This window comes from Semicossyphus pulcher, unplaced genomic scaffold (genome assembly GCF_022749685.1).
Source record: "Semicossyphus pulcher isolate SPU_LCO1_2020_fin unplaced genomic scaffold, fSemPul1.0.p SCAF_10, whole genome shotgun sequence".
NCBI classification, from domain to species: Eukaryota; Metazoa; Chordata; class Actinopteri; order Labriformes; family Labridae; genus Semicossyphus; species Semicossyphus pulcher.
The window spans coordinates 13,851,046-13,865,707 of NW_027211604.1; the positions used below are offsets into that span (position 1 = coordinate 13,851,046).

The window sequence follows — 14,662 nt, forward strand, 5'->3', positions numbered from 1 at the left end:
ATTTTTTTTTAAGTTTATTTTTAATGAGTTATTTGATGCTGTAAAAAGGATGATTGACAGCTCTGTTGACAAATACGGCTCCTGCAGCCGATCTGTTCCGGATTAGCAGAGTAGAGGAGGAACGTCGAGAGGAGACGTAACTAAAACAATCACTACAGTCATTGAAGTTTACATATCTGTGAAGCGGTCTGCTTCAGACCAACACAAGAAGCTGTTCTGCTGTTAAACACTCCAGCGTGGATCTTTGCCGTTTTTTTCGGTAAGTTAAGTGTGTGTTTTGGTCAGCAGAAGTGGTTAGAGCTCTACTGCAAAGTCTCTGGCTCCAAAAAACATCACCAGCGCAAGATAGCAGCGTTTGCCTTGGGGGCTAATTTGGCTTCAATTTTGTACAATGAGAGCAGATGGAGATGCGTCGTCCATCTTTATTTACAGCCATTGATGGCAACTGAAAGTTTGAAATGTAAATGAGATTGGAGCTTTTACGCAGGCTGTTTGGAAACATGTTAATGATTTGAATAAACTGGTATAAATAAAAACTTAACAGCAGCTAACGGCTAATTGTGATGCTTCTAGCCTTATCCTGCAACATTTTATATGTGAACATGCAAATGTGATGTGCACTTCATCTCCTTTACTGCATTGTTAGCTGCATTTTAAACAGAATTCATTGGGAAACGTGCAACAGGTGCAGCAGACACTCCACCATACGTATGAATATGTTTAATTAAAACCACATGGAGTTTTTAACAAAAAAGAATGTCATCTAAACGTAAAACACTTTAATTAGCTACATAAATGTAGCATATGTGGTTATAAACTATGTTTCTAGTCTTCAAAAGGACATTCACCAACTGACATGAGCAGCCTGATTAACCATGCAGCAGGCAGGAAGGGTACAACGAGGCTAAACGGGTTAGCTGAGGTGAAAAAAGGCTAGTCCATACCCTGCTGTGTGTAGCAGACCACCATGAGCTCCTGGCTGATGTCTCCGCTGCGGTGCACCGGGATGAAAAGCTCCCCAACATCCTCCTCCACTGAGTGCATCTGCTCGGGGAAGAACACGGTGGACTCTGTGTGGAGGAGAAAAGAGAGTGAGCGGCGGGAGTCAGGGGGAGAGAAAAGGAAAGGGTAATGATATGTATAACAATCTGCAAAAATCCACAGCACATTAGGCCGTCAAGGATACGGGCTTTTGTTCTGCCTCTGCATTACTGACTTTGTTAAAAATCCTGATCCATTGAAGTGGTGTTCCTGCGGTGTGTTTATTCAGATTCAAAAATAACTCTCCATCTCAGTTTTGAGGTTTAATGCAACCAGAGGTGCTCTTCAAAGAGACCCCTCTGGAAGTTTCTCTCACTGCCTGGTGTGTCGCACACAATTACACGCGGAAGCCCCTCAGTTCATCCCGCAGAGTGAATCGGCTGGGAGTTTCACACATCCACTCTGCTGTGCTCAGAAGGGTCAGTAACAAAACTGCCTCTCTTCTTTTTGTCCTCCCTCTCTGTGTCTGTGAGAGGAGTTTGTGATTGAGAGAGAGACTGAGAGCCAGCGAAAGCACCATCTATCAAAGCGAGAAACTTACAGGCATTACAGAAAGAGTAAATATCGGAGCTGTTTTGCACAGACGCACAGGGACCAATAAAAACATAAACAGAGTGGACTGAGCTTATCCTCGTCCCAGATCTTGAGGAGACCTTTAGGACACTTGTGGCTCGCTTCTGCGACAAAAGCATTAAAACGTCAGCGAATGGCGGTGAAAATCAGCGAGAAAAAGGGTGATTCGACACCCAGCATAAAAAAAGACATCAACACCTGAGACGTCTCTTTGAGTCCGGAGTCATCAACATAAAACAATCTTACGCACGGCAGGAGGTCAAACATTTCTCTCCTCTTACGGTAACTCTCCCTAAATCGTTTCTCTCTTCTCTCAATCTTCTTCCCTCGCTTCCATTTCTCTTTTCTGTCACTGCCCACAATCTGTCACTCCCCAGGGGGGTACAGGGACTCATAGCAGGGGATTAGGGTCCACTGCTTACCTATTACACACACCGTACACACACCTATACCCTGATTTTATTCTCTCTCTCCCTCTCTCCACACATCCACTCTTCGCTTTGTGGTTCTTTCACATTCTCACCTCACACTTTCCTCTCCTAGTGCACCCAGGACTCACAAAAAGCACATTTTCAGCCAAATGGGTGAAGCTCACCTCCTGCAGGAAAACACACAGTCATCCTAAAACATTCATGGGCAGGAGAAAAACCCACAAGCTTTTACAGGGGGTGTTAAAATGTGAATACTTGCACCTGATCCCGCTTTTGTCCTGCCAACAAATAAAACAAAAATATTGCTCATGAATATTCTATGAATGGCCTTTTACTGTTTGGCTGTTGCTGTGATAGTTACCAGCTTGTAAAACGTGTTACGGCCATCAGCTAAATGCATAAAATGTAACAGAAAAATAAAACAAAACAGCCTCTACGGCCTTACAGTTAAGCTAATCAAACCCGGCACGTCACAGTTCAATGAAACAGCAACCTCATCGCCTCTTGTTTGACACATTAATCAAGAGGTTTTACATTCTAACAGAGACAAAGCTCTTACAATAACACAGAGATGTGCATGAGTGCAGCTGGCCCTGAAATTTCACACGCACAAAACACTTCATGATTTAGTCGAAGGACCTCGGTGCCAAATGCAGTCGAGTAACAGCTCCACTGATGTATAGCGTCCTCGCTGCAGAGGAAGAAAGAAAGATACCACTAAAAGTATCAAGATGCTGGTGCTGCTCGCCGCAAACAGTGAAGCAGCAGGCTGCCACCTTCATCTTTAGTCAGCTCTGTGAGTGGGTTATATATGAAAGAATGCAATGAAGTACTGCGGGAGAAAAAGCTAAGCTATCGCACTCAGTAATTAAACAGAGTTTGTGCGTGCTGCAGCTAAAGCAGTGGGTGTAAACAGGCGAGCGTGCCACAGGACAAGCCCACTCCTCGTTATTATCAAAGTAGCGGCGGGCTAACGCAGAAGGGCGACGGGGTGCGTGCTTTCTTACAACTAAAACACACAAAAACAACAATAAAGAAGAGCTCCAGGCGCTCACAGTTAGACTTTCCATGCCTTTAAACCGAACTCGGCTTATTACACTTTCCTTTAATTTGTCTTTCGGTTAAAGCTTTGCGCTCCTCTCTCCTCCTCTGAAGCTATTAGCCTAGCTGACATGTCCTCATGGGAGGGAATCTCCAGGCTAAAACCAGAGGACCAGACGTAGCCAGTTTTCATCATTAGAGACAGAAGCTGGAGTACGGCTAATGCAACAGGCGTAGCTGGAGCTGCACTGGCCCATTATAGCACAGAGTGGCACATCTCTGTCACGTTAGACAATCCCCGGGAGATGACAGAAAACAAAACAGCCCCTGTCCTCCACACACACCATAATTAACCCACAGGGGAGGATAGATTGAGGAGGGAGGATCACAACAGAGCGAAAGAGACAAATGAGAGAGAGAGAGTGATGAGAGCAGCTGCTGCGTGTCACTGTAATGGAAGCTCCAGTGTTTCCATCTTTGCTGCGTGCCTATAATTATTTAAAAAGTTGGACTGAGGACGAGAGTAATGCATACTAAAAAAAATGGATTTAAAAGCAGCAGCAGAAGAGTAAATCAGGCCTTGATGGAGCAGAGTGGACAGTTTGTCGCACTACTCAATAATCCATTAACATTTCAATTTGCAGGCAAAGACAAGAGAGGGAAAGTGGCAGATTAGGAACTATTTAGAGAATAAGCAGAAGACTGAAGTTTTGTGTTTGTGCGTGAAAGACACTTTCTGTACTTAATAAATAGTGTTTGACCGTGATTAGCACTTAACAGCAACACTTGAGAAGAAGAAAGGGACACAAATTGAGGCCTGTAGGCTAAATTCAGACCCTTGATAAGCAAATAAAGATAAAAATTACCCTTATCGTACTGCTTTCTAGTAAGCATTCTATTTAGTGTTTCCTGAGTGTAAAAAAACAACAACCCAGTCATGCCTAAATCTCTCCTGTCAGTCATGTCAACAGCGCATCCCTCCTTCGTGCCTGCAGACATATCTGACATGGCTTTATATCTACAGTAGACGATGTTGATATTGACAATTCTTCATCCTGTGTGTGCCAACTTGACTGAAGCTTCACACGACAAATGTGACGTGCAGAGAAGGACTGTGTGTTTTTTATTGCTTTGTAACGGGGATACTTGAGTGGCAGGCAGGATTTCAGAAATGTCACAAACTTCACCGTAGCTGCCGACATGTTTGCGTGTCGAGGTGGGCACAAGCAACACGCCTGTATTTTGCACGCTTCGCCTATTGTTTGTTTCTCATCACATTCAGCGTTTATGCACACTCATTCATATTTTGTGCTGTCAGTTGAGATATGAAGTGTTCTTGTGGTCTGATCTATCAAACAGCACTGTGACACATCCTTCATGGGGGGATATTAGAACCTGCTGTAGCTCATTAATTACCTCCACAATATCTCCCTGTAGAGACTTAATCACCACATCATCTGTTATAATACACACTTTTATCTGCCTATCACTCATATTTATTGTCATTACTATACTTGTTAATTCTAATATTACACATACCTTCACTATTATAATTAGCACTGTAGCCAAGTCTGTGTTATCTGTTGCTGCTGCTCTCTCTTTCCGCCTCTCCCTCTATCCCACTTTCTCAGCCCATCCAGTCAAGGCAGATAACTGAATCTTGTTCCGCATGTGTAAAGGACGTTTTTGACTCGACGCTGTTGCCAAATGTGGCAATTGCTCATGGTGGATTCATGTTGAAACAATAATAAAAAAAAGAGTGAGTCTGGACCTGCTCTTTTTCGTAAAGTGTCTTGAGATAGCTGTTGTTATAGTTTAGCGCTATACAGATCAAAAAAAGATGATTGAAATATTCCATCAACTTCTATGTTCAACCCGCTCCTACTGTTTGTCCGAGAGGCTGTGTTAGATTTTTTTTTTTTTTTTCTCTCTTCTGTTTTTTTCTGCCTTTATTAAGTGAGAGGACAGTGGATGGGATACGGGGGAGGATAGAGCGGGGGATGACAGGGGGCAGGGGGCGCACGATGAACTGCTTAGTTTAACCGCCGCTTAGTTTAATCATGGATATGGACCAGAGATATTAAGCTAAATAAAGACAGACACAATCTAAACCTATAAAACAGATCGAATAATTTCTTTATCGAATAAAATTCTTTATAATCTGAGTTTGTCCACAATCACAGATCAAGTTTCCTATATGAAACCCATTCAAGAAGTTGCAAACTCCAGATATTCTGTGGAATAGTTACTATTTTAAAGATACTATTTTAAAGAAAGTCTCGAAGATTTCAATTTTAATTCATTCATTCAATTGTCATCGTTCTAACTCTCTGATTTTTCTCACTTTCGCTTGTAAACTGTTTGCCTTCACCTGAGCGTCAAATTTGTTTCTTTTTCTTTGGATTTTCACTTATTTTTGAAGTTGTAGTCATCGATCTTTTCTTTGTTTGTTCAGCCATAGTAGATAACTGTTTACTTGTAATGCTTAAAGAAACTGGAAGTGCAGCCGCTTAGCTCCGCCTACCCTCTCTGGCAGACCAACCACTGCTGGCTGATGGAAAACGCGTCACTAACTGGGCGCCGCTTGTGATTTTTTCCACTTGCACAATTGTATAATATAAAATTCATATATATATAAATTCCACCTTATTTTGTATTAAGTAAGTTGTGATTATTTCTGTCAAATAAGAAAGTACAAACTTGCCTCTAAAATATGTAGAAGTAGAAGTAGCATAAAATGGCAATCCTCCAGTACCACCAGTACCAGAGTCAGTGCTCACTTTACATGACTGACATTAGGATAAAGATAAAGACAATTCAATGGTCAAACTCTAAAAGTATCTGTATGTGCTCAGTGAAGTGCTGACCGTCATTAGGATCCAGTATCTCGACTGTTGCTGTCGCGGGGAACTCCATCACCCCCATCACCGGCTCTGACAGCAGAATCTGGAAGGTCTCGGCCTGCTCGTACTTCCCATCAGTCAGGATCCGAACCCTCCACGTGGCTGCCGTCTGCCCCGGGTTGAACTGGACCTGCCTCTGAGACTTGCCCTTGAAATCCTCGTCCTTCTTTGCACTGCCGTCCTGGGTGCCAATTCCTGGAAGATACAGACAGTGATAGATGTTTAAAAAAAAAAAGAAAAGAAAAGAAAGACAGACAGGAAGACAAAACAAAGAAAGCGAGCATGAAAGTGTGACAGACAGGAGGGAGAAGCAGATGAAAAACAGATTAGATATTCACACCCTTTAATGTTGCTCAGAGTGGTGAGAAAAAGAGCGTCGCATCTTATTTTTCTTCACTGATCACTCGCAGAGCCTCAGGAATGTGTGAAATGAAATAGTGACTGAAGCATTAAAATAACCATATTCTACCTCACTGAGATGGATTAGCGAGCCTGATTGTCTCTGAAAGGTTGTGTATGCATGTGTGTGTCGCCTCCTTTTCTATTCAAATGCATCTTATTCCACTAATGATAACTCTTTCATGTGGATCCTCCTCACAAAGATCCATCTAACAATCATGCTCGTCCAAACACCTTCTTCAAAGTCGGAGAGCTTACTGGCACCGCTGGGTTTCACTTCAAACGCACATCAAGGAAATCCAGGTGGCATAAGCCACACAATACTGTGTTACATTTGGAAAAACGCTGTTTACTTCCTTTGTCTACATTCACAGTTCCTCGTGAGAACAAGGTGAGCAGAGGCATGCAAGCTGATGTGGCTGCAAATAAAAGGGATTTGTTTCCTTTTTTTCCAGACACTATAAAGACTTAACAAACAGGGAGAAAAGAAGGTGAGAAACACATGCAGATGAGGCCGGATGCATTAGATTATACCCAGAGGAAGATCTGGGCGCGGGACATTGTATGCAAAATTTAAGCTTGAGAGCCACAGTTGCACCCATTCATTTTACGGTACCCGCGAGGGCCTTTAGTGATTCATTCTTTCACGAAACCCGAAACAAGTGTGGAAAGATGTGATTTAAAGGACTCCAGATTTTTATGAATCTTTTTGGTATGAAGCTTTTTATTTTTTTCTACTTTTGCGAACAGTAACTGGCAAAATGGACAGCAGAAAGTTGAGAATATGGATGTTGCGTTTGACCCTGGCAACTTTTCCATTAAAACATTAAAGGTATTATGGGTATTATGCTCATTTCAAGCTTCATATTTCACTCTGTGAAACCTGTGGAGTAGCTCCACATAATTTACAGTTAAACAAACTCATTTTTGTCACACTGGTGCTCTAAGCAGGCCCTCATACAGCCTCTGCCTGAAACGACTCAGTCAGCTCTGTCCCTTTAAGAAACCCCGCCCCTACAAGGGGCTCCACTTTGTGACGTCACAAAGTGCAGCGTGTCGAACAAACAGTGTGAAACCTGGCGTTCACAGCAGACTGCAGACTGAGCTGAGAAGCCTGGGGGTTACTCCAACATACTTTAACCTACAGATTTGGAACTTCGCCCACGTTCAGTCTGGACATCCAACATTGTGTCATTATATGTATGTTTTAAAATGTGAAACAGCATCATACTCTATGTTTCAAAACATCCAGAAAATACTTCTGTCTAGGCCCTCTGTTTTGGACAAATTCTAGGTAAGGTCCGGAGACATTTTTCATTTATTTAACGGATGTTCACCTCAGCAAACATAATGCAATCATTTAAAACCTAACATTTGACCTGACCTTCAGCCAGCACATTTAATACAACACCCTCATTCACCTCTCAGGTTTGTCCTCAGCAGGAGAAGATTATGATGCTGTTACTGCTCACTGCAGCTACAAAAATATCTTCCTCTCTGGGGGCTGCTGAAAGTCTTTCTGGGAAATCTGCGACATGACTAATGGAGGTTCAGCCAGGACAACTCCTGGTTCATTTGCTGAGTGGTCCTGTCAGCTTAACCTGGGTCAAGTGTTCTGAGAGGTGGGTTACACAATGCTGCCTGGCAGCAGTGGGTACGAGGGGATGTGAATTCATTAACGGCACTTCATCGTGAACAAGCTGCATTTTAAAAAAAATCCAATATGTGTAACGGGGGCTGCTGCAGTGGTTTAAGCTGTGAGAAAGTTCCTGGTTCGAATCCTGGTTTGGATGAAGTGGGCCTTTCTGTGTGGAGTTTGCATAATCTCCTCGTGCATGCGTGGGTTCCCTCCGGGTACTCTGGCTTCCTCCCACAGTCCAAAGACATGCTTCATTGGTGACTCTAAAAATGCCCGTTGCTGTGAGTGTGTATTTGTCAGCCCTTTGATTGACAGGCAATCAGTCCACACCTCTCGCCCAATGACAGGTGGGTTACTCTCCAGCCTCCTGTGACCCTGAACAGGATAAGCAGTATGGATAATGGATGGATATGTGTAGCTGTATCAGAGAGTATAGCACTGTGCATGAGTTAACTTCCACACAGCTTTAACTTCTTTTCTCCCTGTTTGTTCAGGCTTTTTAGTGTCTGAAAAAAAAGGTAACAAAGCCCTTTTATTTGCAGCCACATGCATCATCAGCTCGCACGGCTCTGCTCACCTTGTTTTCGTGAGGAACTGTGAATGTAGACAAAGGAAGTAAACAGCGCTTTTTTTTTCCTCAAATGGCCTTAAAACTGGAATAAAGTTGAGGACGTTTCTACAAATCCAGTTTTTATTTGCAGCAGAAGCATAAGTATACTTAACATGGCAGCCTGCCATTCTGCCTTTGGATTCTGCGGTGTATCTAGTAGCGATATAAACTACAGGAAGATTGTGGTGCTAGAAAAAAGGTCAGCAGACCAGAAATCAAAACGGATAAAGATCATGATTATATCTACAGCATATTGTAATAAGAAGAAAGGGCAGCAACAAGTGTGTGTGTGTTTACAGCATAGGGAGGAAAAACGATGGACGGAGAGCATTAGCTTCTGGGAGTCCATTTTTTGGCTCTTCCAGTTTGGCCAGCTGTTACTCACAAAAGCCAAAACTTCCACTTCTGTGCTCTGTCTTTGTTTACAGTCCAACAAGCAACTTGAGATGTGCGTTGGAATCAAGGAACAAGATCTGCCATCTGATTTTTATCTGCCCAAATATGCAGATGTGTGTGTGTTGGAATAGATTAAAGAAAAGCTAAATCTTAATCAGGCGATTAGTCAGGTTTCGAGTTTGTATCATGGCCGATGCGTTCCACCTCTTTTACTCTCGCAGGCTGTTTTCCCTTCATACAACGAGGGCCCGCAGACACAATACTCCACAACAAAAGGACCACTCCCACGTCATACATCTCCTCCCTGGCATACAGATGCTGATTCAGAATCTGCTCATGAAGATGATCTCGGAGTGTTGCTTTGCTGTCTTCTATCATATTTGAAATGTGTGCAATCACTCGGTTTATTTTCTGTTCAGCAAGTGATCCACGCCGCGCACTTGCACGCTTCACTTCCTGTCAATCCCGCCATTGTTTTGAAAGCTGCAGGAGAAAGGTAGACTCTGTCACCACCATATGATGACTTCTATACAAAGGTAGAGACTGAAATTGGCTGAAAACATAAGGTGATATAATACAGTAGAAGTCGAGAAAGCAGATGGTTTCTATTGATCCAATCTTTCTCATCTTTCTATCCTGATGATCAGTCGATCCACATCAAATCAAACGCACAAAAAGACGCCTTCAAGAGAGAGGAAGTGTTGATCTTTAAAGGGTGGAGCCTCACTGCTGGACTCCCTGGGGGGAAGAGACACGCCTCGCCTAGGGTCGGCCTGGGGTTCCTTCTCAGCGGGGGGAGATATACCCACCCGGGGGCTTTTGATCTCTGTTCCTTGGAGCTACAGACCCTTGTGTTTACGTCTCCATCACACACACACACTCACACACACAACGTAACAAATACAGTTGCTCACAAAGACACAGAATTCTGTTTATAGCTGCAAACTTTCCTGTCTTTTCTTCTGTATTGTAGTTTATCTCACCGTTAGAAGCAAACTCTGCTCTAAGCTTTGTTTGGCTGAATGTGAAATATACACTTCATCATAAACTTTATGATTGCAGGTGCCTTTATGCTCGTTATACATAAAGGTCATTTCACACCCAGGAAGCAGAGGTGGGATGTGTAGAAAAAGAGGTTCACGGGGCTCTCCTAGTGAAATTACATTATCTCTCCATCCACCCTGCTTGGACACAATAATGAGGCTGAGAAAGTTCCCACAGGAGATGATTAACCTGGCGAAGGCACACCTTGTTAACTAGCCTCAATTTATCTCGCAGAGCGAAGACGCACCGGAAAAGGACAGTGCCGAAAGGAGTTAGCTACGACTTATGCAAGGAGCAAGAGCGAAGAATGAGAATTCAATTCCATCTTGTTTCCCCATGGGGTTCAAAATATTACAGCAGGGAAGATAGGAAGGAGCGAGGGAAGGAAAGGAAGGATGAGAAGAGTATGAGGACTCATGAAGGGAACAGAGCAAGACACTGTGAGAAAAACAAAACAAAGATACAACACAACTGGTAACAAGCAAGGACACAAGAGAGAGGGGAAATAGAAGACAAGAGCAAGAACAAACAGTGAACAAGAGCTGAAGAGGATTGAGAGAGAGACAGAGAGAATGGATGATAAATGAAGAGTGGGTGGAGAAGGAATAAATGACACAGCCTATAGCGCACACCCGGGGTTAGAAGGCAGTAAGAGGGCATGAGGAAAAGATGAGGGGTCTTTGATGAGGGAAATACGGTGGCTGGCGAGGGCAAATGCGCTTCAACAGGCCAAAGGCTTTCATCAAGAGACGTGGGCTGTAAAATCCTAAAGACAAATGCGTCCTCCTTTTCCCAAGGGTCCATCGGATGCATCCGAGGAACACACTTTTAAAAGTAGTTTTTTGGTTCCAACCCACTTGAATATCTAGCAATACAAATGTTAAAAATAAAGTTAGTTACGTGACGTTAGTTATGATAGCTAGTTAGCCCGCTAGCTACCTAGGCGACAGGAGCTGCATTTGGTGACGCAAGGAAATCCTCCGTAGACCAGACCGTCTCATTTTCAGTTCGGCCTTAGCGGTCTACACAGGCTACGAATTACTCATCCTCCGTAGACCGCGTCCTGCGAAGGATACAGGGCCTGAATTGAGACACAGCTAATTAATTTAGTGCCTGGTCTCCTTCTCTCTCTCGCCCCCTACAGGCCTGGAGCACTTCCGTTGTAATGACTGGATTCGCAGGGGTTTTCTCTTGCATTTCCGAGTTTGTTTTTGACTCTGCATCCCTTTTGCAGCTCAATTGCTGTTTCTGCTTTTTGCAGCACATTTTTTTCATGTATTGTTTTGGGGTTTTTTTTATTCTTTTATGCGTTTTGGAATTTGCCTCATTACTGAATGTGCAGCCTGTTGGCCCTTGTCGGCCACCGTAGGAAAAGCAGATTAGAAGAACATTCTCTCCACGTCCAGATGACATGAGGAGAGATTACAGATGAAACAGTAAAAGGTGATACGAGTTAAGTGGAATGACAGACTCAGTGGGAAGGTGTCACATAAAGGAGACAGGAAAAAGAGACAGAACTCAATTAGAAGAAGACACAGGAGGAGGAAGAGGGCACACACCCATGGAGAACTAAGCCGAAGGCTGATATCGAAGTCGTGCTTGGATTGTGTTGCGAGACAGTCAGGTGTGATTCCTTAAAACAGTGGTAGAGCATCCGATCTGATCCCCCCTTCGCTCTCTGGCCCCGTTCAGCCCTCGCTCTGCTCTGCGGGGGACGTCTTTGAACCTTGATCTGATCTCTGCGTTCCTCCTTCGCTGATCCGCTTCTACCTGCACGTCCTGTTGCGATGGACACGTGTAACAGCTCTCCTCCGGCGTGGCCTCCGACACAGCAGCTTTCATTAGCTCGCGCTTGCAACTGCGGCAAGCTTCTGATAACGCTGCCGGGTTTCTGTCCCACTGCTTGTCCAATCCTTTCACACTTCCTGTCTAACACTGTGTAATCTATAGATTCATCTCTCTGCACGTATAGAGTAAACTTTCTTTTGTAATTATTATTTTCTTTTATATTTACTGGTTTTTTTCTTTCAGCCATTAATTATCTTTTCGATTTGCGGCTCTGTTTTTGTTGTGATCATTGATCTTTGTTACTTCCCTCCCATATTCTCCATTAGCACACCACACACACACTCACACACACACACTTTCACATAGAGTAGGAAAGCAATAAAACAATGTTGTTCTTTGTTTTGGTTGAACTTCAGCATATAATGAAAGGCCCACTGAGGCAGACAATTCTGCGGATCAGACTCTCAGATTCAATGAGGTCTGAGGGTGTTCATATATTGTTATCGGCTGAACACATCTGTAGCCCTAAATCAATTAGTCGATTGACAGAAAAGGAATAGAAACGGCTACAACTTTAGTTATTGATTAATAATATTGGATATAAATGTGTGTGAATGAATAAGCTGCTGGGCAGGTTGGTACTGTACGTTCTCTTCAGTGTATGAAAGGATGTGTGAAAGAATTAATTTGGCCTGAAGTGCTTTGAGTGGTTTGAACACTAGAAAGGAACTACACAAGTGCCGTCCATTTACAATTATGAAGTAAAAACCATTTGCTGAATATATATTGTTTATTTGCACAGTCGCTGCACATCTAGAAGGTTCCAGGTTCGAATCCCTGTTCGGACAAAGTGGGCCTTTCTGTGTGGAGTTTGCATGTTCTCCCCCGTGCATGCGTGGGTTCCCTCCGTGTACACCAGCTTCCTCCCACAGTCCAAAGACATATTAGGTTCAATGGTGACTGTAGGGACTTGATCTTTCGACAAAACAAAAGACCTAAGCCACTAGAGGGCTGTTACCGGGAAATTCTAGTTGACGCGTCGTCTGTGGTGTATCCAATGAGATGAATCCAAACGTCCAGTCGTGCTCAAACGTATTTATTTTATGCTACAACAATCCTGTTAAAACGATACACTTTCATTACCCTACACACTCTTATATTGTTAATAACTTGTATGCAAACAACAAAAGGCTCAGAGTTAGGCCACTAAACGGCGGTCGAAAAACTGTGTGCCTCTCCCGGTAAGCAGCACATCTGTCGAGTAATCTACTCTTCTTCTAATTATGTCTTATATGAGCCATTGTCTATATGCACCACCTACTGTGGCGACCAGGGACAACACGCTACAACACAGACACAAAAAATGGCTCTAACAGTGACGTTAAATTGCCTGTAGGTGTGAGCCTGAGAGGTTGTGTGTCTCCATGTGTCAGCCCTGTGACTGACAGGCGACCAATGACAGCTGGGATTGGCTCCAGCGCCCTTCGTGACTGGATGGAAATAGTGGAAATAGATAGTGGCTGGATGGATGGATCGTTGGATTAAAGTCTTTGGACTATTAATTATTCTGTAACATTGTGACGGGTATGTTTCACTACTTTCTGACTTTATATCAATTTTTTATTGTGTTGGTTGACAGGCTCTTCATCAAACAGCCAAGGCAACCGACAAGGTAAAAAGGTGACTTTCTTTTGACAGGGCAATGAGTCCCGATCCAACCGTTTTTCTTCTTAAGAAGAGACTGAGGAAAGAATAAAGAGGGAAATGCTGCAGGAGTTCTGTAAGGGCATTAAGACACCAAAAATCCACCATGATTTATTATTGTTGAACCATTTTTGTACAGGATATATTTCTGACTGTATCATCAACTTCCTTTTTGTTGTCGCTGCACTTTAAAGTGTTGACATATGAAGTGTTTGTATCATGACAACACATTTTAAATGGTTTTAAACATTAAAGTTAGAGTTGCCGTTGCACCTTATCTTAATGAGATATTTGGGACAACAACACAAACTAAATGACTTCAGTTGACACTAAACATCAATCAAAGGAACCATTACTGTGCTCGCACTGCATTGGATTGCATCGCATTGTGTGGTGTTGCTGCTGTTTTGTCCACCTTGAGTTTGTCGCCACACTTGTTACTGGTTCATTCGCTCCATTCTTCTGTGCACCAGCCCAGCAAATTGAAATCTATGAAAGTTATTAGACTTTGATCAGTTTCTGTTTTTCATTCCGTGTTGCTCTAAACTGGACCATGTTTCATCATCAATGCCTGAACAGATCCACGCTGTGCTTATAGACACAAATGCATAGACTTACATTAGTTGGAAGTATAGCACGCACAGATATGACTGAATACTGTTGTTAGAGTGATCTAGTTTGGTGCTTTTTGCGAAACAAACCATGTTTTAAAGTTGCATGTTACATTCCTTCTCTTTAATCTGTATGCATTAAGGTGACTCAGCTTAAAATGTTGCAGCTACATCAGTCTAGATGGAAAGCACCTTCACATGGATGCGTTTTAGCGCCATGCCGACATTACATGTCAGACGTGCATTCAGAGAGAGGACTTGAAAGCGCCTGTCTGTGTATGTGTCATGTTTGCGGTCAGAGATAATCAGGTGCTCACACACCAACTGTGCAAAGAGATGAGAGTCAGAACGCAAGCTTTCATGTGTGCCCGAGAGATACTCTCAAAAGCTTCCAGAGAGGCTCGCACACACACACAGGAGCACACAAACAGGTAGGGAAGTCTTAAAGCTTTCATAGACTGCTTCGCTGTGATGACAACACC

General features: G+C 43.2%; 1 protein-coding gene across 1 annotated transcript in view; it reads right to left on the reverse strand.

The window, feature by feature from the left end:
• The window catches only part of frem2a (FRAS1 related extracellular matrix 2a), a 72,594-nt gene that overhangs the window by 23,176 nt on the left and 34,756 nt on the right, over positions 1-14,662 (reverse strand). Inside the window, exons 6-7 of the mRNA XM_069672062.1 lie at positions 5,954-6,184; positions 945-1,070 (exon numbers count right to left, since the gene is read on the reverse strand). Of these exons, the coding sequence (XP_069528163.1) occupies positions 945-1,070; positions 5,954-6,184 (357 nt within the window). The remainder of the gene's footprint in view (positions 1-944; positions 1,071-5,953; positions 6,185-14,662) is intronic.